Here is a 19,533-nt window from a genome sequence, read left to right as displayed (position 1 = left end):
TTTTTGTTCAGAACACTCATGGCACTTTTTCCTTGTGTTTACCGACAGCTCTGTTTTTACTTTTAGTGCTTCTACTTTAACATACTTTTGGCATTTGGTGATCATCAAGTTAAGACTCAGACTGAAAGTAGAACTTTTTGATAAAAGCCGGAGCACGACTAAAACATTTCCATCTAACTATCCAGACTTATTAATGATTCTCCTTCTCAAATCAGAGTGAAATTATTGTGTGTGTGTGTGTGTGTGTGTGTGTGTGTGTGTGTGTGTGTGTGTGTGTGTGTGTGTGCGCGCGTTGGCGTATGAGTGTCAAAGTGTATGAGTGTACGAACTGGGGGCAGGTGGAATCTTTCAGGCGGTGAAATAGGAGTCAGAGAAAAGACTTCTAACACAGAGCGCAAAGGGGGGACTGGAACAGTTTTGGTCGGAGTACGTCAACTGAGGAGAGGCAGGAAGAGGCTTGTGGGTTGACAGAATTTTCGGTCCTCCTCCTGTGTGTTTGCACGTGCGTGTGCGTGCGTGCGTGTGTGTGTGTGTGTGTTTGGTGGATGGTTGTGGCGGTGTGTCGCTGGGGGTGGGGGTAGCGAGGTGCAAAGCTACACCAGGGAGCAGGGTGGAGATGAGAAACACACGAAACCGTTAACAGATACTGAGGACCACACCAGCAAAGTCTGGATACCCTGGAGAAAGCTGACACAGTGGCGTGTCTGTGTGTGTTTAGATTAATGCACAGTTAAAACAAACTGAAAATATGAAGGATTTTTTTTTAAAGTGACACTTCTTGAGAGTTTCACTTGGAACTTTCTACTGATTAAACATCATAAATATGACTGAAGGCCCAGTATTTTTAAAACAAGTTTATACTTATAGGTTTTGGCAGCAATTAAATATTTTAAATAAATTAAACTATATCTGCAGATAAACAGCAGTGCTGTGACACGGCTATGTGAATGCAGCTTCACCACACTTCGCCTCACATCAGGAGCCCCACTTTGAGTGATTTCCTACTCATACGCTCCACTCAGACTTTCCACTTTTAACTGAACAGTCTGAGTGACAATTATCGAAAAACATCTCAAATAATAACGATCCGTCCTGTGAGTTTTGCAATAAGTAACACCGCCGTGGGCGCCTTCTTATCAATAACGAGGAAAAGAGATGATCCCACACTGCCAAGCAACGTGGCGCGCGGACACCTCTGTTCGTGTGTGCACGCAGAGATGCTCATCAGTAATTCATGAAATGTATGGGTGGAAGTGGGCAGATAGTGTTAGCAGATGTGTTCTGGGAGTCTATCATTGGAGGAGGGGGGTGGTGGTGGTGGTGGTGGGAGAGCAAAGGTGCGCTGAAGAAGAAGTTTCCTTCATTTGCATCTGACACACTTCACTACTCTGCTATTCAGACAGTACAATCATTTTAATAACTGTCTGTCTTCCTCTAACCCCTCCACCCCCCTCCCCCTTTCACACCCCCTCCTACTTCTGTTTCTACTGACAAGAAAGATGATGTATCCGCAGACAGATTTGCAGCACTTTCAGCACTTCTCTTTCCAACTGAGCTATGAAAAAAGCCCTATGTGCGCAGGTACTGAGCTCCGTTTACAAGTTCAGAAATCAAAAATGAGTTTTCTGCTATTTTATTTGACTTTTCGCGTAGTTTATTTATTATCTTACATTTATTGTTAAAGTAGATAACTGCTTTACATTTGCGGAGAAATATATATTTTTCTGCTTGACCGTAAACTTGAAATGTGTTAATAAAAAAAATAGGACACATCAGAGAAAGATGCTTTCCAAGTTTAAAAAAATTTAATTAATGCCAACTTATTTTACGTCCCACAAACGCCACTTTTAAACACACGGTTAATTATAGTTGATGAATAATAATTTAGAGAAGGGTTAAATATATATATTTGAGGAAACTCAGCTTTCTTGGACTTCTGTTTTTTTATCGCGTTTAAAAAGAAAAAAAAAAAACCCGATCATTCCCCCCCCCCCCCCCCCCCCCCCCCCATCTCTTCGGCGGTGAATCTTTCAGTTTTCTGCCTGGGCGTTGATGAGCAACTTTTTCACCTTTGAGCGTCAGCAGCGTGAAAAGTTTCATCAGTCCTGCCTGTTTTCTTCCCTCCACACAGACGCCTTACCGGCTAACCGAGACTGCGGTTCGATTCTGAACAGGCCGACACAAAGATTAACGGAACGAGAAATGCTCAGAGCGACTGATTTGTGTGTAAACTCGAGCCGCTTGAGAGCGCGTTTAGTCGGTGCGTACTGATTTCCTGTTTAAGCAAAAACATGTTCGCATTAGTTTAGGCCCCGGTCAATTTTGCGCTTTCAACAATTTAAAGAAAATTATTTCCTGAAAAAAAAAGTTCATTTTAAATATCTTAATAAACTTGAGGCACTTTTAAAAAAAAGGGCCCTAAAGTTTACAGAGTGCGCACATCTGTTGCAACAGGTGCCGTAGCCGAAGAGGGAAAAACAGTTAAACGAGTTAAAATGATAACGAGCCCCGAGCCGATCTGTATGAATTCTTAAAGAAAATGTGATTCGGATTTTTATAGAAGTCGAATTAATTGGAAAATAATTTATCCATATTTCCCAAAAGAGAGAGAGAGAAAAAAAGACGCAAGGAAAATGGGGAACATTTCCCTCTACTTCCCTTAAATTGCTGCACGTAGCTTACAGACACAGACAACGCTTTAAAAACAATATATTTTCCCCGATATATTACTGAAATACAGTCTTGTTATTTAATCCGTTATAAACTCTGTGGCAGTAGAAAATTACGCGCATCAAACGGGACCTTGATGCTGAGGCGCACCTGCACCGAAACTATAAGGAGAGTCTTTTCCAGTCAGGCGCAAATGTCTCCTAAACCATTTCACTGCCATCGAAATCACTTTAGAGGTATTGGCCTAGCCTTTGAGGTGAGAACCGAGCTGAAATGTGCGGTTGAAGTCACTTTACCTGCTATTCCTTGAGTTTGCAGTATGAAGTTCTTCCAACTCTCCCCGGCTCCATGTGCAGAAGGTCGCAGCGCCGCGGCGGCCCCATGGAGCTGCGCCCTGAGTCCCTCCCCTCTCCACTGCACTTCCTCGTTCCAGCCCAACATGACTATGTCTCTCAGCTCGGCTGAGGCATTTTGCTTGCTTTTATCCACAGTCTGCAGTGGGGAGTCGGGCCACCGAACCCCTGGCACTTGCTTTGTGCCGTGCCAATAAAAGCTGACACCCAGTAGACCATCACTGGCAGCCATGCATGAGATGGGATGAGGCGAGCGAGGAGAGTGGACCATTCATTGTTTATTTATTTCATTCACACCGAAGAAGCTGATTGGGGTTGGGGGAGGTGGGGGGGGGGGGGTAGTGTGGGCTGGAGAGAGGGGGAGGGGGGGTTACTCCTCACTTGCATATTGGACAGCTCCCCTTCTGTCACCTGTTCTGGCACTCTGAAGCAGTCCATGAAAATAACACAAGTGTTTCCCATATAATGAGCTTTTCTTCTTCTTCTATTTAATGTTTCATCCAGTTTGCTTCCCCCATCCCCCCACCCCCACCTCTCTGTGTTACCTCTAGCGTCATAGCCTCCTGTCCTGTACCTTAACACAGCACGAATGAAGCGTACACAATCAGGATTACGTCTGAGCCTGAGCAAACAGTTGCATCTCTTAACATTAGCCTCCTTTATTACTTCCTGTTTTAAAATACGTGTACAGTAAGTGCATCCTCTCTCAGTCCTGCAGCAGATCATCATTCAGATATGCATTAATTTACTGAAATGTGGTTTTCCCTCTGGTTTCATGAGCAGGAATCTACAAACCAACACTGGGCCACCGGCTCCAAGTGTATCAGATGTGTTAGTTTCAGATGCTGCCACTGCTGCCAGCATTCACATTAAAGTCAATCATCTCAGTTCCAACGCGGCGACAGCTCACATGCTCTCAAAGTCGAGCTATCACATCTTACAGTACGGCGATAACACACACGCAACTGCTGCCCGGTGACAGCCGCACACACCATTATACAACACTGTACTTCAAAGAGGCTTTCTGGCCTACAGTTTGTTTTATTGCTAACCTGTGTGGCAGCTTCTAAAGCAGCCCTATAGGTGACTCCTGAGCGGACTGCCCACAAATGGAGTCTGAATTTGTTCAAATAAATATACATTTTGGACTGAAAATGAAGAAAATTCCAAATAAAACAGGAATTGCACACCGCCGTCAACTTTAAAACTCAATTTGAGATATGTCCCGTCACTAGTATCTCATGGTGGAGCTTGTAATGTAGTTCAGTTTGAACCCCTGCTTGATCAGCTGTGTTTACATATATAAATGAACCTAACGGATTAGGTTGGACGAGTTTGCACTTCATTTTACAGAATATGTGATAGTTTATACTCCACTATTTTCTCTTTCTCCTTGTGGCTGTTTTTTCCCAGTGTCCCACAAGCCCCAAAGAGGGCTCTTATCTCAGGAGAGGCCGTGTGGCTGGATTGCTGAGTCACCTTTTGCGGGAGGCTGCCCTTATCTCCTAAGAAACACAGCATTCAGTTGGTTGCAAAAGGAGGAACTTTGGGCAGGAGCAATGCGGCCTGCTGTGTCTTCATGGCCATAATATGGATTGCAGCAATGCTCGCTGACTTCCTCATAGCCTCACAGTCGGTGCTGCTTTTTTTCTTCTGTAAGGTCCGTTTTAACGCATGACATGCAAAGGTGTGAACACGCTGCAGGATGGGTTAACTCCAGAAGTCGCGCAAAGGGAAGGCTGGGACAGAAAATGTGACTCAGCGCTACTGGCGACCTCGAAGATGTCGGTTCATGGCTGTGATCGCCTGTGATAAGAGATGCTGTCCCGTTCAGTGACAAAGCAGCTTCACTTCAGCCGAAATTTTAGAGAAGTACCAACAGAAGTGGGATCAATATTCAGATCTTCCCTCTAATGCCTGACTTGTTCAATTCTTACTGGTCGTTTGGAAATGCTCTCAAACTTCAAGGTTTTATAAGGTTATTATAACTCTGTAGCATCGAAAATGACACATGCGACATGCATGGAGTGTGACTCAAACTGCACAGAACCCTTTGCTCTCTCAGGTTAATCCACAATCTGAAGCAAGCCATGTTGTTGTAATTAATATCATTATCTAGCAAGCCTCAAAACATCATCAGGCAATGTAGCCGGCTGACTAACATACAATAGGCTGCGGACGGTTCTTATTTCATGGATCTTTAAGCAGTATTCACTGTTTCACATTTGGAAGCATGAGCAGCATGTAACCCTTAATTGGTTTCAACACCTTAATAAGTCAAAGACGTTCAAGACCGATAATCACATTAAATAGTCCAATTTATCTAAAAAGTCAATTGCAAAGTGAAAAACTCTCTTTCTTTAGGAATGCATTATGCTGCGAGGATGTCAGAGTAAATTAAATTCCCCTCTGCACACTAAAGCATCAATTTCCTTATGGTAATTATCTGCTGGAATAGACGTGTCACTAGAAGGAGTCAGGCATGCTTGACATTTAGCCTTTTTATGGAGCGGCGATGAGTAAAAATTAAGATGAGGAAAAGGAAATTAATCTGCAGCCCGGGCAAGCATTGAGAGATCCTGGAGGATAGTGGCTGAATCAATCATGGTGTTTGTGAGCCTGTTTTGAAAAGGAGCCGGTGATGAGATTCAGACCACAGGCTGGAAAATCTAAGCTGGAGGAGGAGGAGGAGGTTTTTAGCAAATAGAGTTATGATTGCTATGAGAAGTCTTACGTAGTCCTGTTGGTCTTAAACACAAAGTAAATTGGGTGCTATACAGAGAGGCCGTCTCACTCTCAAGATTATTACCACTGTCGTGTTGTACACTGAATATGTATTGTACCACCAGGTGAAATAAATACTGGAAACATGGCTGCAGACAGCCACATTATTAGGGGTTAAATAGTGAGCTTTAAAAGGTGCCGTTGTCCTCTGCAATTTCATGCATTTGTACGCTAAGCTAAGCAGTTAAGAGAGTCCTGCTATCTAACTGTGCAAGAAAGCCAAGGAGTTAATTGCCTAACATGTTCCTCAACTTTCTAGTGTCTTTCAAAAGTCATAAAATTAATGCAAAACAACAGTAATTACAACTGAAAAGGCTCGCTTTAACAAAACTAACAGCTGTTTTTTTTAGCATAAGTTGTTTAGCATAATAATCTGTGGCTGTTAGACATCAATCACCAACAGAGCCGTGAGCTGATATCGTGCCAAAAGGAAGGGTGCTGCCTCTAGATTCACTGGAGTCGCAGCAGCATAAAGGAAAAGGGATAAATCTTAACCTTTCCATGCACATAATTCACTTTACTTACCAATTTTCTCAGCGATGCATTAACTGGTAACATCTTTTAAAAAGAGAGAGAGATTGCACTTACTGCACTTAATAATGCTCTGTTACTTTGACAACTATGGTGGAAGTTGTGCAGTTCTTCGTATGTGATGGGTTTGATGGAGAGCTGATATCATATTTCTCGCTGTGTAAAGACTGCTTTGGACAAATATCAGCATGAAACAGGACCGATGGAGTTCAAAGGCAGTTTAGGGTCATTAAACAAGACACAATGGATGATATTTGCAGACTTGCCTACATTTCTTTTCAGTCTATATTTGGGAGTCAAAAGTGTCTGTCCAGAGGTCAGTGGCCTACGTGTGAGGGTGACGTTTTTTTCATGCTTTCGCTTGGGCCAGCGAGCTGCTGGTGTTCTGTGGTGAGGTTAGCAGCATTAAAGCAATAAGTAACTTTTGCCTCCAAAGTCTTCATGTCAAAAATTAGGACTTTCTAGGCTTCTCAGTTTAAAAACGTTTTTTTTTTTGGATTATTTTTAATTTAAATCTCTTTTGAGTGCCCTCACTTTTAGAAGTGCAACAATAAATAGCTAAATAAAACACAAATGACGTTAAATATACAATAATTAAAAAGAAAAGATGCATGTATTAGTGATCACACAACCCAAAGTCCTCACGTGTATCAACTTTGTGCTTAAGTACAAAATCCTCATGAAATGTAAATCTAAACAAAGTATAGATGAAGAGAAACAGGAAAACCATCTCATCCCTATTTCCTGTCTAAGCGTCAAGCTGCACTAACCGCAGACATAAAGCTATTGCTGCCAGGCACATCATAATAATGTCAATGTGCGTTACAGTCGCATCTACAGAAATCTAAGCGATGTATATACTGAAGCCCACAGACAGCATTTTGAATGCAGATTAGCCTGTTTAGTCATAATGGATCTGTAAAGCTGCCGTAATTTGTATACTTTTAAAAACGTAATGATAGCGCTAAAAATCCTGACTTTCCTCAATATTTCGCCCCTCTCTTTGCCCTTCATGACAGACGCACACACACACATAGAGTAAACGAGCAAGCAAGCGAATCAGTGAGAGAGAGCAAATATTTAAGAGGACAATGCAACGCACTCACTACCCAGAGTTAGAAAACCACTCATCTAAATCAGGGAAATTATGATAATGGGGCATCTCATTATTCTTTAACTCACTCTGAATAACTCACTGACATCACATCATCGTAGATGTATTCATATAAACAGATTGGATGGCGTGAATAGGAAGCTGACACCTTCGAGCCCTCTCTCATCTCGTTTGTCTAAAAAGGAGATGAGACCCGTGCTTCCTGTCTGGAAGCACGGGTCTCATCTCGTTTGTCTAAAGTCTTGCTGTGGCGCTCGTGCACCAGACAGGAAGCACGGGTCTCATGAAGGGGTTGCAGGGAGCCACGGCGGTCACCGTTCTGGACAGGGGCGCTGTGTGCCTGAAAACAGAAGTTCCAAATTCTTCGAATGCTCTGTGAAAAGATGTAATGATATCTGTGAGTCACTGAATTACACGTTGTTTTAGATGACGCAAAAATCTAAGAACCTAAAGCTAATCTTTGTAGTGAAACACAGACTGACAGAAAAAAAAAACCCTCAGGCACTTCTGTTATGAGTGAGCGTTAGTAAGCAAAAATCCCGGGGATGTCTGACCGTTGTAGCAGACAGTTAATCAATCCAAGCTTGTCTTTTTTTTCTGTTTTGGGGAAAAAAAATGGGAGGCCAAGCCTAATCAGCAGAGGAAACAGATCGCAGGGGGGTGTCAGGCACCAGGAAAATGGATCTGGGTTGTGAAAAACCACCATTACCACGAGCTGCTCTGGATTCAGCCATCTGGAGATGCCTGCTCCAAAAGCCGGTAAAGTTCGCTAAACTGGGGCCCAACTAGGAAACAGGTTTGCACATCCTTAACAGACAGCCAACACTCCCAGAGTGGAGCCATGTTTGCTCTGCACAGTTAAGGGGCTCACTCGTGTCAACGCACATATTTTCAGTGTTGCACTGGGAATTAAACACCTTAAGATTTCCTTTTTAAATAAACCTTTTCAGTTTCTTTTGATGAAATTTGCTCAATTTTAGAAAATCATCGGTGAAATCCTCCCCTACAACACATATAACATCTCTCAAATTCCTACTTGTCTGTCTTTAGGAATGACGGCCGTTGTTTTTAATCTGTTTTTTAACATTTCCAATTACTGAAGCCTTTTCCAGCTGACCATTAACCTGCACCTCACCTGCCCACTCATGCAAAAAATAAGGTATACTAAGCTTTTAAGCAATGCCACTCAAATATGTACAGCACCCAAAAAAAGATAAAGTTCAACAACAAATCAAATTAAAAAGTAGGAGCATGAGAAAACAGTGATTATTCAGGATTTATATTATTTCTCTTAGCTGTTTTGTTGACACTGTTTTTATCTTGTCTGCCCATTTCCCTAAAACAGTGTCCGCTCTTTTAGTTTTACTAATTTCATGCTCTTTGGTTTATTTTTCTCCAGACTGCACGCATGTTTATGCATATTTTTTGCATTTTTCTTGGCTCTGTGGTGTAGTGGTTAACACGTGCACCCCACATCTAAAAGGTCCCCAGTTTGACTCTTAGGGGTGATACAAACTTAACCTCAGGAGTTAGTGTGCGCCCAGTGCCAGTCTCTGGCTACACTTTGATATATAAGGTAAGCTGAAAGTATTGTCATTTGTGTGTATTTCTGCCACTGTGGCGAGTTGTAGTCACATTTTCATAGACACCAGTAAATAATGGGCACCTGTATGGTGAAGTTAAGAGTGCAACCTCATGTCTATGGATTGCATTAGACCGCCCTCTAGTGGAGAATTGTGATGTTTGCTTTTTTTGTCTAACTGGATAAAATGCTGGGAGAAAGAAATATCAAGGTGTGCAAAATAGTAAAATGATAAACTCAATCAACCCACAAATTTATGACTTACTTATTTCACAAGATGACAAGATAAACAATACAGACGATATATTATATACTTTTTAAATGTCATATTTTATAGGACATAATCAGTTAGCAATAACAACGGAAGTCTGTTATCAGAGTTTCATTCAGACTCACCCAGATGAGCTTGCAGAAGTTGCAGGAGCAGCAGAGTCAGCATAGGCAGCCATGCCTGTGTAGCCAGGGATGGTGGTTCGGCTGGCACAAGGAAAAGATGTTACAGACACTGTAACTTGTAAATGAGACACAGTGAGACAAAAAAAACACACAATTTTTTACACCTGACATGTAAAAAAATTGTGAAAAATACTTTGTGCTTAACAAACAGTTCTAGAAAAACCACAATGAATGTAAGTGTGTGTGTGTGTGTGTGTGTGTGTGTGTGTGTGTGTGTACTGGGTGCAGTTTTCTGAGAGGGATAGAAGGCATTCAACCCATCAGGTCTGCATATTTTTGCTTCTGGTTTATTTTTGTTTTATCCTGAATGAGGACGACCACCACCTGCCACCTCGCCATACTGATCTTTAGTGCTTAAAGTTGAGATTTCAACAACAAAATCAGAAAACAGACTGACAGCATGACAGTATCTCGGTCCTGTTTCCAAGCTACCTTGATCCTTGCATCACTTTTCAGCACTGTACAAAGCCCCAACAGGCTTTTTCAGCCTGGAAACAATACAGGAAGCTAAAAAAAGAGCAAAATAAAAGCATTCAGAGCAGCAGATAAAAAAAATAAAACCGTAGACACTTCTAAATGTCAGCACCATGGACATGACTGATCATTTAGATTAGAATTCCCTACAAGGTGAAATCTGGTGAGATCTGGAATGTCTTATTTCCACTTGTTGAACTGCAGCCTGCAAAAAATGTGACGCTCCCTGCTTGTTGGCTTTCCAACTGATGGTGCAGCAACGATTCCACAGAGGAGCCACACTTAGACTTGGAAAAAAAAATCAATCCTAACTTGACATGCACAGCATGAATAACAAGTTAGGACTTGCTCTCCTCCCTGTCTGTGCGGACATTTTAACAGATGATGGCTAAAGACGGGCAGAGTGCTGCAGATGACTCGCTCACAGGAAAGCAGAGAACAAAGCAAACACCTGTCAACAAGGTGGACATTTTTTTCAGCCTGGCCAATAGGAATACACTTGTGCAAATTGACTAACTATGTTTGAAATAAACCAATTAAAATGCTCTAGTGGTTATTTGTTGAAGCTTCAGACTTGTTTAGATGAAGTTCATAATTATTCTAAAAGTGTCATACCGGTCCATCAATAAATAAGAAACACACTAACAGGCTTCACAGTCTAAGTCCACTTTGTTTTAAGAATAATTACCATTAAAAAAACCTCTGCTTTTTATGTATACAATGACAGTGAGTCTCACCGTGCTGTCGGCATGCATGGAGGAACGACGCTCCTCTTTACTGTCAGTGGCTGGAAGTCTTCATCTATGTTGTCAATGTTATCCATGTTCTCAGAGCCGACGGTGCCACTGCACATACACGAGAGCCCACTCAGTAATGAACGCGAAGGTCAGTGCTCAGAGAAAATATGCAGAGTAGCTGGATTCAAACAAAATACTGCGCCGCTAAGAAAATAGCAGAATCAAAACATGATCACCTAAAACATTTTCTGTTTAAAGTTGCTCAGTGTTTCATGGTAGCAGCAGGTTAAAGACATCATGCAGCAGAATAAATGTGGCAGGTATTAAAGAGCTAAAGGACCCCAAGATTTTGTACAGTACTCTGTGTGGTGGCAGCTCAAACATAAAATACTCACGTGTACAGAGGGATCTGACCTGATCTTGGATATGTACTGCAGCTGAACAAACCAAAAAAACAGGAAGGTGTGTGACAAATTTGCATCATAAAAGGGACTAAAAGAGAAAATGAGCTCCCACTGATGAACGAAATCTTACAAAGATATTGGTTTTTTGGCATCATTCCTCAGTCGAAGCTGTCGCCTGTTCCACTCAGCTCCTACAGACTTAGAAAGAACGGAAACAATCACCGCTTCATCACAATTTACCGATCTACAGATCACCTTTATTTTAACACTATAGGTACAACACATGTGCAGCAGTGTTTATGTTTTAACCCCTAAACTAAAGCATCAAACACTAAAATCTTTACCGCACTCATGTGAAGCAAGGATAGGCCTGCGAGTATTTTTCTTATTCTAACTGATCCCACAAAAAGACTAACGATGGGGTTTTCAGCTACTGTGAAACAGCAGTCCAATGTGAGACTGGCTCAAAAATAAACTGGAGTGCATGTGTTCACTGTAATGAAGGAACATGTTACCCCAGTGCTACAGTGTGGCTCACCAGGGTGTGTTCAGTCATGTTTGCTGGCGGGGTGCTACACAAACTGGATCAATGCGGTGGGAAAAATGCACACACACACATATATATACACAGTCAAAACACTGCAGAGAAAGTGAGACACAGCGAGGGAGTTTTTCTGTTCCTTTGGATGTCATGTTTAATAGGATGTAAAAAAAAACTGAAATGTCAGAAATTTGGGGCATGCTATAAAATTAATTTGTTAGTTCAAGTAGCTCCTGGATGTAGCAGCATCCACGGCATCAATGCCAGACAGGAGAACCAGATTTATTTTGGCCTTTTCACATAAAGGAGAGAACTACAGAAATAAAGAAATATTAAGCTGCATATCTGCTTCTTTCAGTCTCCCTGCTGCACACACTGTATGCCAAAAGGTCAAGACTGACAGGTAATGAACTGCAATCACATTTATCACTTTTATTAAAACCAAATACAAAATATTAGCACACCTATGCATGGGTTATTATGAAAATTGCCTTTGAGAAACAATAACCATCCAAAAATCCAATTTCCCTCAGTTGTGTGAATGATCTAAACCCCCAGAAGCCCTCTGCTGGGGCCAAGAAAACAGAGCTCATGCCTCGGCAGTGTTTGCCAACATGCAAACACTCTCCATGGCTCACCTGCCACAGCTGAGGTCGGCTGTTGTAGCGCCTCAGTGAGGCACGCTCACTCACTGGGTCTGCCAGTTTCTCCAGGGTTGCTTCTGGTGCCTTCAAGTGCCGCGGTACCTTTGCAATCCATCCAGCGTCCTCATAACTCCTGCAGAGAAATTAGGACTTCTGCCCATTAGACACGTGGACCGAGTGCCTTGAGTGCAATTGATTAACTTGATTCCCGAAAGTTATTTGCTTTCATTTGAATTCTTAACCAGCCTCCTTTGTTGCAGAAAATATATTAGACAGCTTATTAACTGGGGAGCCGATTCTTCCCCGAGGCTTTAAGCAAGGCTACAGTTCATCTGCATGATTTCATTAAAGAGTAATTAACACAACAAGAGGACGCATTGTTCCCTGATGACATCAACGGAGCACAAAATCAAACCTATTCCCTCCCGATAACCCTCAAAGCAACCACATCGTGTGTGGACTTCGCATATCAGTAATCAGGAGGTAAGCTTTGTTCAATGTTATTGTTATTGAAAGGAGCCAATTAAAGGTGCCTGTGTTCTGACCTCTGTGTTGCAGAAGTGTATCTGAAGTGTCGAACTGCCGGTGAGATATCTGGCCCGACTCCTGGATCCTTAAAAAGCAATATCAGAAGATTTATCAGTGTCGTGTTCAACTGGAAATCATGAGGCTCACGTATGTATTTTTAACACATCTAATGATGAGTGTAGGTTTTATTTTTTTACCTGTTATTATTAATATAATTATACTCAACAGCATTGAAAACCATTATTTTAAAAAACGCTATTAAAAACCATAATTTCTCACTTAAATTCTCACCTGGCATTAGACCATTAATTAGCGATGGCACCAGCCAAATGATCTTTCAAATTACCTCTGATAAATGCAGAAAATCTGATACAATCTGTGAAAATTCATCTGAGCTCAGATTCATCAAGTAAACATAAATGGATAATGAGGCTCATCCTACGGGGGTCAATGACGTCTGAATCAAAATTTATGGAAATCCATCCAGTAGTGCTCGAGATCTTTCAGTCGTGACCAACAAACAGGCTGTAATTACCACCCCTAAAGCTGAGTGTGCCTAAAAGCACAAAATATCAGGATGTTCTCTTAATGACTAATGCAAAACAAAGACACACAAATTCCTATATTCACTCCAAAGTGCATCCGAGCGAGTCAATCGCAGTATTTGACGTTTTTACACATCAGCGGGCAGCATTCAGATTCTATTGGTTTTGCAGCTTTGTGCATAAAAGAACAAGGCGTGTTGACACAATGCTGAAAACACAGCAAAACCAGAGGAATAGCAAATGCAAAGCAAAAGTAAACTGGCTTTTCCTCCTTTAGTTAAAGAGGGAGATGAAATAAGAGTGTAACGTAGACTCCACCAGAAAAACATTCTAGCTACCACCTAATTCAGAGCCAACTAATTTCAGTCACATGTGTAGAAATAGGACAACATCCTTCTTTCTACAAAGAATGGTGGCTGCCTGGTGACCACATTAAATTGTTTTACATGCAACTTGCGGTGATCAAATGATTGCTCAGAGCTTGAGGCCGTTGCACACTCATAACAACTTTTGATTGCAAGGCGATTGCGAAGATCACCAGACAGAAGGCAACCTCTGTTATCAGTCTGCACGAGCACAACTCCAGGGGACTCGACTCAACTGGCTGCCGGCTGGTTGTATTCTGGTTATCTTCCTCTTGAACAGGAAGGTTGCAAATATAACAGTTAAATATAAATTTCTGTTCATTGTGTATTTATTTCTATGCAGACACTATAAGCTATGTTATGTCAAAAGTTTATTACACTTAATTTCTGTGTTATCAGAAACAGACTGCATGTAACTGCCAACGTCACCCCACTCTATCACAGACTGATAACGGACTGGCTCATCTTATGTCAACATTTATGGAAAGTGTGATATGGCAGAAGTGAGATAAGTTTATCTTATTGGATAAAACAGATACTGACAAAGTTTAACTCTGAGGACCTAACTTGCAACACCTGTTGTACTACTCAGCATATCACAAAATGTAAAAAATAAATAAAAATGCAATAACATCGTATAATGAGGGAAGTCTTTTGATAATATTGTATCTTGAACTTTCTCGTGAGTCCCAGCTTCCAGTATAAAGGACTGTTTGAACTAATTATAGCATATATATATATCATTTTAGCTAGTAGAAGTATGTGGAGGATGTTACATTACTATATTTGCAAAAGGAAAAAAACTAGCACAATGCAGTACAGGAGAGGAAAGAAGACTAAAAGGCTTATCGTGGTGGATTCAGCTCTGGCTGACTGCTGATCAGCTGGTTGGGATGTCTGCAGTGTTGCAAAAGCCTGTGTTCCCAATAGAGAAGTTGCAGCGTGCCCTCTTGTGGACATCAGGGTGTTTCTATCATCGTCTGCTGTAAACTGACTTAGATCACCAAATAACTAATAAGCCAATATCAGTTGTTTGCCGATCTAAGCAGATAACATCAGCTGTATGGAATCTGCTGTCTGATATAATTATTTTTTTACTCATCCTGCAGTATTTTCTGCGCTGTTCCAATTATTTTGTTGTAGATATCAGGGATCGTATTGAAAACTAAGATATTTGAATATCTGTGACCTTGAGCGTTGCTGCTAGCAGATACATAAAAAAGAAGATGACTTAATAAAACATTGATAAAACACTATCATCATGAATCTGTCACCCTGGAGCTTTTTATATTCTGGCCATCAATCACTGCACTGCCAGAAAAGAGTTGAGAAGGTCCATTGATTTCACTGCGCATGTGTTAACTTCCATACTAAAAATGTATTATCACCACTGTAATCCTGAACTTCACACTACTTAAATACAGGCTTTAATCAAGTCTCTATTCACTGAACAAAATACCTATCTGCAATAACTGAGCACTGCGAGACCTCTCTTAAACAACAATAATGTGTGTCAAGGTAATTATGGACGTTTCAATTAGCAGTTTCAGAAACAAAATAATAAAGCAAGGTTATGTCCTCAAAGTGAAAACCTGCCCACATAATAAGCAGTATTATGTGAGGTGTGATGAGACTGTAAGTGAGGTACGCATTTCTGATTTAATACTTAATATGTGCTTGTGTTATGATAGGAAAGTGATTAATACAGCAGTTGTGATGAAGTGTAATGATAGTAAGCAAGCCAACAGCATTAGTTCAACCAAAATGTTTCCAGCGTCTGCACTGTAGTAAGATTTAGTATATAAATCAACAAAACTTTAATGTGCTCAGAGGAAAAACTGAAGAGGGAAAACTGATGAATTGTTAATGTGTGAAGTCTTTCATTTCTCATTTGGGCAAAAACAGGCAAATTGAAGATGTCACACAGTCGCACTTCAGTACAGAAACCAGTTCAGTCAGTCATCACTCACCTGATTTCCAGGATGTGTATCAGGCAGATTGTTACTGATCATCACTGTTGCTGGTGTCCTCAGTGACTGAGGTTGAATTTTAACAAGATCACTTGAACCTTAGGATGACACAACAACAATACATTCTCTGACAAATTGTGAACTATAACTATGCACAGCAGTATCTGCCCTCAAGGTCAAATTACCCTGCAAGAAGGCCCCGGAGCAACAAACAGCCATGGTCCCTGCTGACCAGCTCCCAGTCTGGATGTGTATGGATGTTGTGCCTCTAATTACCCATCAGGCACAGAGCACACAACAGACTACAAATGCCAGCTTAAGCTTAATTATACAGTATTTAGCCTGGAGATGTACATACCAACTAGCTATTACCAATGCTCTTTAGTAGCTGCTCCAGGTATTTTATGCTTTGGGTTGTTGTAATAATTTAATTGCAGAATAACTTTTATATATGTTATAAAACCATATTATGACATGAAATGAGCTGAGCTGTTGTTTCAAAAGCTAGCTCTGGCAGTTAGCACTGGTAGCAGTTTTAAGTCCGTTAGTAAACAAAAGGCTTTCATTAATATTTGCATATTTACTGTAAAAAATGTAATGGGAGCTTAAATGTCAAAGAGAGAGAGAGTGAATAAAACAAATTTAACTTACAGTGGAAAGTACTGCGCTAAGAAAATGATGAGCCAAGCAATATTTGTTTAGAGCTAGCCAATGCTAGCTAAAAAAAAAAAAAAAGCAGCAATATTTAGCTTAAAGTAATGTAATGTTTAATATTTTATAAAACAAAAAGCTTACTAGCTAATAATTTTTAGGGTAACAATAGATACTTCTGCCTTTAGAGCTGCCTAAATTGTTCCGGCACAGATTGAGCAAGGTGCTGGGAACATTATTGATGGCCATGTTGACAGTTGCTGCAGATTTGTTAGCTGCACATCACTGATGTGAATCTCTCCAAAAGTGCTCTATTCGCCTGAGATCTGGTGACTATTGAGACCATTTGTCTACAGCAGGGCTGCCCAATCCCGGTCCTCGAGAGCTACTATCCTGCAGCTTTTAGATGCATCCCTACTCCAACACAGCTGAATCAAATGGTTTGATTACCTCTTCAGCATGCCATCATGTTTGGCAAAGGCCTGATAACAAGCCATTCATTTGATTCAGGTGTGTGGGAACAAGGATGCATCTAAAAGCTGCAGGACGGTAGCTCTCGAGGACCGGGATTGGGCACCCCTGGTCTACAGTAAACTCAATGTCATGTTCAAAGAACCAGTTCAAGATTATCTGAGCTGTGGGACAAGGCACATTATCCTGCTAGAGCAGCCATCATAAGATGAGTCCGTATTAGTTGTAAAGAGATGAGCATGATCAGCAACAATCCTCAGGTAAGGGGCACTAAGTCTGCCAAGAAACACCAGCAGCCTGAGCTGTTGATACAAAATGTAGGGATCCATGCTTTCATGGCATTTACCCCGAGTTCTTATTCACTAAGTGTCCAAGTCTGACAACAGTTAGATCAACTTTGACGTTCAATTTCACCAAAGGCAGCAAACACAGCAGCTCTTATCGACAGAAAAGGTCAAGATATCCTCAACAATTCACCTCAGTATCACTATCACTGTACAGAAGCTTCACTCACTCATCAGTTGGCATTGGACCCATTCAGAGAGTGTTAAAGCCTCCTCCAGAGTAAATAAAATTAGACACTTCTCTGACAGCTGAGGAAAACAGTGGACTAACAGCAAACACTCACAACAAATGAACAGTAGTTAACTCAGGGGTAAAAACGTAAAACTGAATATTATATTCATGCATAGCCCTTTCTTTTTTATATGAGTAATTTATTGCTAAGTGTTTATATTGTTTTAATGTGCCATAATATAGTGTGTCCAAAAATATCTTTTACACAAACAGTCATGCACACCAGCTGGCTATGGTTGTAACAGGATGCAGTATAATGTTGTTGATTACTCTTGGCTGACTAAACTGTGAAAGGTATAATTTAAAAAAGACATAGTTTAAAGAAATAAAACATATTTGTTCTGCAGTGGCCACCATAGTTTGGATTATGCGCTTGAATTGGGAGGAGAAAGAAAACAAAATTCCGTTGACTGCAATCTACTGCCATCTAGTGGTAAGATTTTACACACTGTAACTTAAACAACAAATTTCTGTTAAGAATACTCCAATATATATATATTTTTTTCAGTTTTGCTGTAAAACTTTCAAATTTTTTTCTGAAATACTCATACCAGCCTGTCGCAACCAATAAATCACCTTTCTCTCCTATGCTCAGTTTCAATTTAAAGCTACACAAATGCGCTTCTATGTTTTTTAGATGTAATTACACAATAATCAATGTGTTGACTGGCTGATTAGAGACTTACATTAATGAGCCGTTGAACAGGTGTCTAACATTTTTCGAGTAAAATTGGTTTCCACGCTGAACTTCACGCTGTACCTGCATGAAGACCACTAATATGAAGTGACCAGAAGGGGGCACTGCAGCACCCAACAGCAGGTAGCTACAGCGAATAATTTGAATCATTGTGGGTGCTTTATGTTTTGTTTGTTTGCTTACTGTTTCTGTAGAGCCTAATATATTAAGATTTTATACATTTATTCATTATTTAACTTATTTTTAGAATTGTTTTTATGAGAATAAAATATCTAGTGTTTCGATCTGTCACCCTGCCGCAGCCATCATCCATAATCATTACAACGAAAACAAGAAGATTGATGAAACAACCTTGAAACTCGACCAGAGAGCGTGGTGATACTGCAGCTTTTCAGCCAAGGGATAATTTACTCTTTAAACAGTTTTTTAATTTGTATTCACAATGCAACAGCTCAGCAGATTTTCCTTTGGGGGGGCAAGCGATATATTAAACTGACACTTAATTTTTTCAATTGTTGGTTATTCATTTGGTGCATCGTGAAAAAACAACTGAGATAATATCTATATATAATATAGTCAAACGTTATGTAATTCCAAACATCGAAGCACAAATTTAAAGGAGCATTTACTCCCATATGAGATAAAGAAAAGCAAAAGGTCTTCATATTTGACAAAATTTCAGCTTGTTTTTTTCCCTCTAGGGGTAGTTGCCCTGTTAGCAATCAAGCCTTTATCACTCAACAATAGATTAACTATCCAATTTCAAGGCTCTGACTTGCACAGTATTTAAAATATGCTTCTGTTTGTTTGTTTTTTACCACTCAGTCTTGCTCTCAGAGCCGCATGGGGGATCCTCCTGTAGTTCCAGGCCTCGTCCTCGCTCAGGTCTACACATACCACTGAGAAATTTGGGGTTGTTTGAGGCCTCTCTCTGAAACCGGGAGGGACCCACAGAGCAGAGGGGACATGATCAAAATCTATGAATTTCTTTCGACCTTTGAGGCCCAGGACTACCTCAGCTCCAGCACTCAGCTGACCACAGCAGGGGTCCAACAGGGGGACATCATCTCGCAAAGGAGCCAGGGTGACACGCTCAGCGGGGGGCTGAAGTCTAAGGGAGCCTACGTGTCCAGTTTTCGGTCTATCTCTCCTACCATCTCGGTGCAAACTGGAGTTCAGCCGCCTGATGACGTGAAGCTCTGAGGAAAAAGGCTCGAAGGGATCCAAAACTGCAGTCATTACTGCCTGGGAGGAAATTCCTCGAAGGCTCCTGTGAGTTTGTGCAGTGAGCGCTCGTTGCCCAGAGACTGGGTTAGTTTCCTGCTCGGATCAAATTACTGACATGTAGACCTGTGTGCTGAGCGTGGAGGTGCAGCTCCACATACCTGAGCACATTATTCTGTATTTGTAATAATATAATAAAGCAAAGGTCTAAAAACA

At 41.0% G+C, this 19,533-nt stretch overlaps 2 protein-coding genes and 1 long non-coding RNA gene across 7 annotated transcripts in view; 1 reads left to right on the top strand and 2 right to left on the bottom strand.

The window, feature by feature from the left end:
- Positions 1-3,294, bottom strand: part of ikzf1 (IKAROS family zinc finger 1 (Ikaros)) — a 16,736-nt gene extending 13,442 nt beyond the window's left edge. For 4 of the 5 annotated variants that reach the window (XM_085478300.1, XM_085478302.1, XM_085478303.1 and 1 more), the window contains exon 1: positions 2,967-3,255. In XM_085478300.1, coding sequence (XP_085334426.1) covers positions 2,967-3,255 — 289 coding nt within the window. Of the gene's footprint in view, positions 1-2,966 lie in introns of all 5 variants that reach the window. The other variant, XM_085478299.1, reaches the window with a different exon arrangement.
- LOC146695847 (uncharacterized) overlaps positions 1-19,533 on the top strand; it is a 25,420-nt gene extending 5,887 nt beyond the window's left edge. Inside the window, exons 3-6 of the long non-coding RNA XR_014923636.1 lie at positions 12,849-12,965; positions 17,744-17,829; positions 18,103-18,216; positions 18,919-19,533. This is a non-coding gene — a long non-coding RNA (uncharacterized LOC146695847). The remainder of the gene's footprint in view (positions 1-12,848; positions 12,966-17,743; positions 17,830-18,102; positions 18,217-18,918) is intronic.
- On the bottom strand, positions 7,674-19,332 carry spmip7 (sperm microtubule inner protein 7). The gene is given in 10 exon segments (XM_085478305.1): positions 7,674-7,700; positions 7,702-7,825; positions 9,431-9,511; positions 10,702-10,809; positions 11,097-11,138; positions 11,236-11,303; positions 12,285-12,423; positions 12,836-12,903; positions 15,699-15,796; positions 18,912-19,332. Coding segments are annotated over 10 exon segments (1,176 nt in total).

This window comes from Copadichromis virginalis, linkage group LG13 (assembly GCF_057382275.1).
Source record: "Copadichromis virginalis isolate Kocher_CV1m ecotype Utaka linkage group LG13, C_Virginalis_male_GT1.1, whole genome shotgun sequence".
Classification (NCBI taxonomy): domain Eukaryota; kingdom Metazoa; phylum Chordata; class Actinopteri; order Cichliformes; family Cichlidae; genus Copadichromis; species Copadichromis virginalis.
This window is presented reverse-complemented; position numbering and strand designations above follow the sequence as displayed.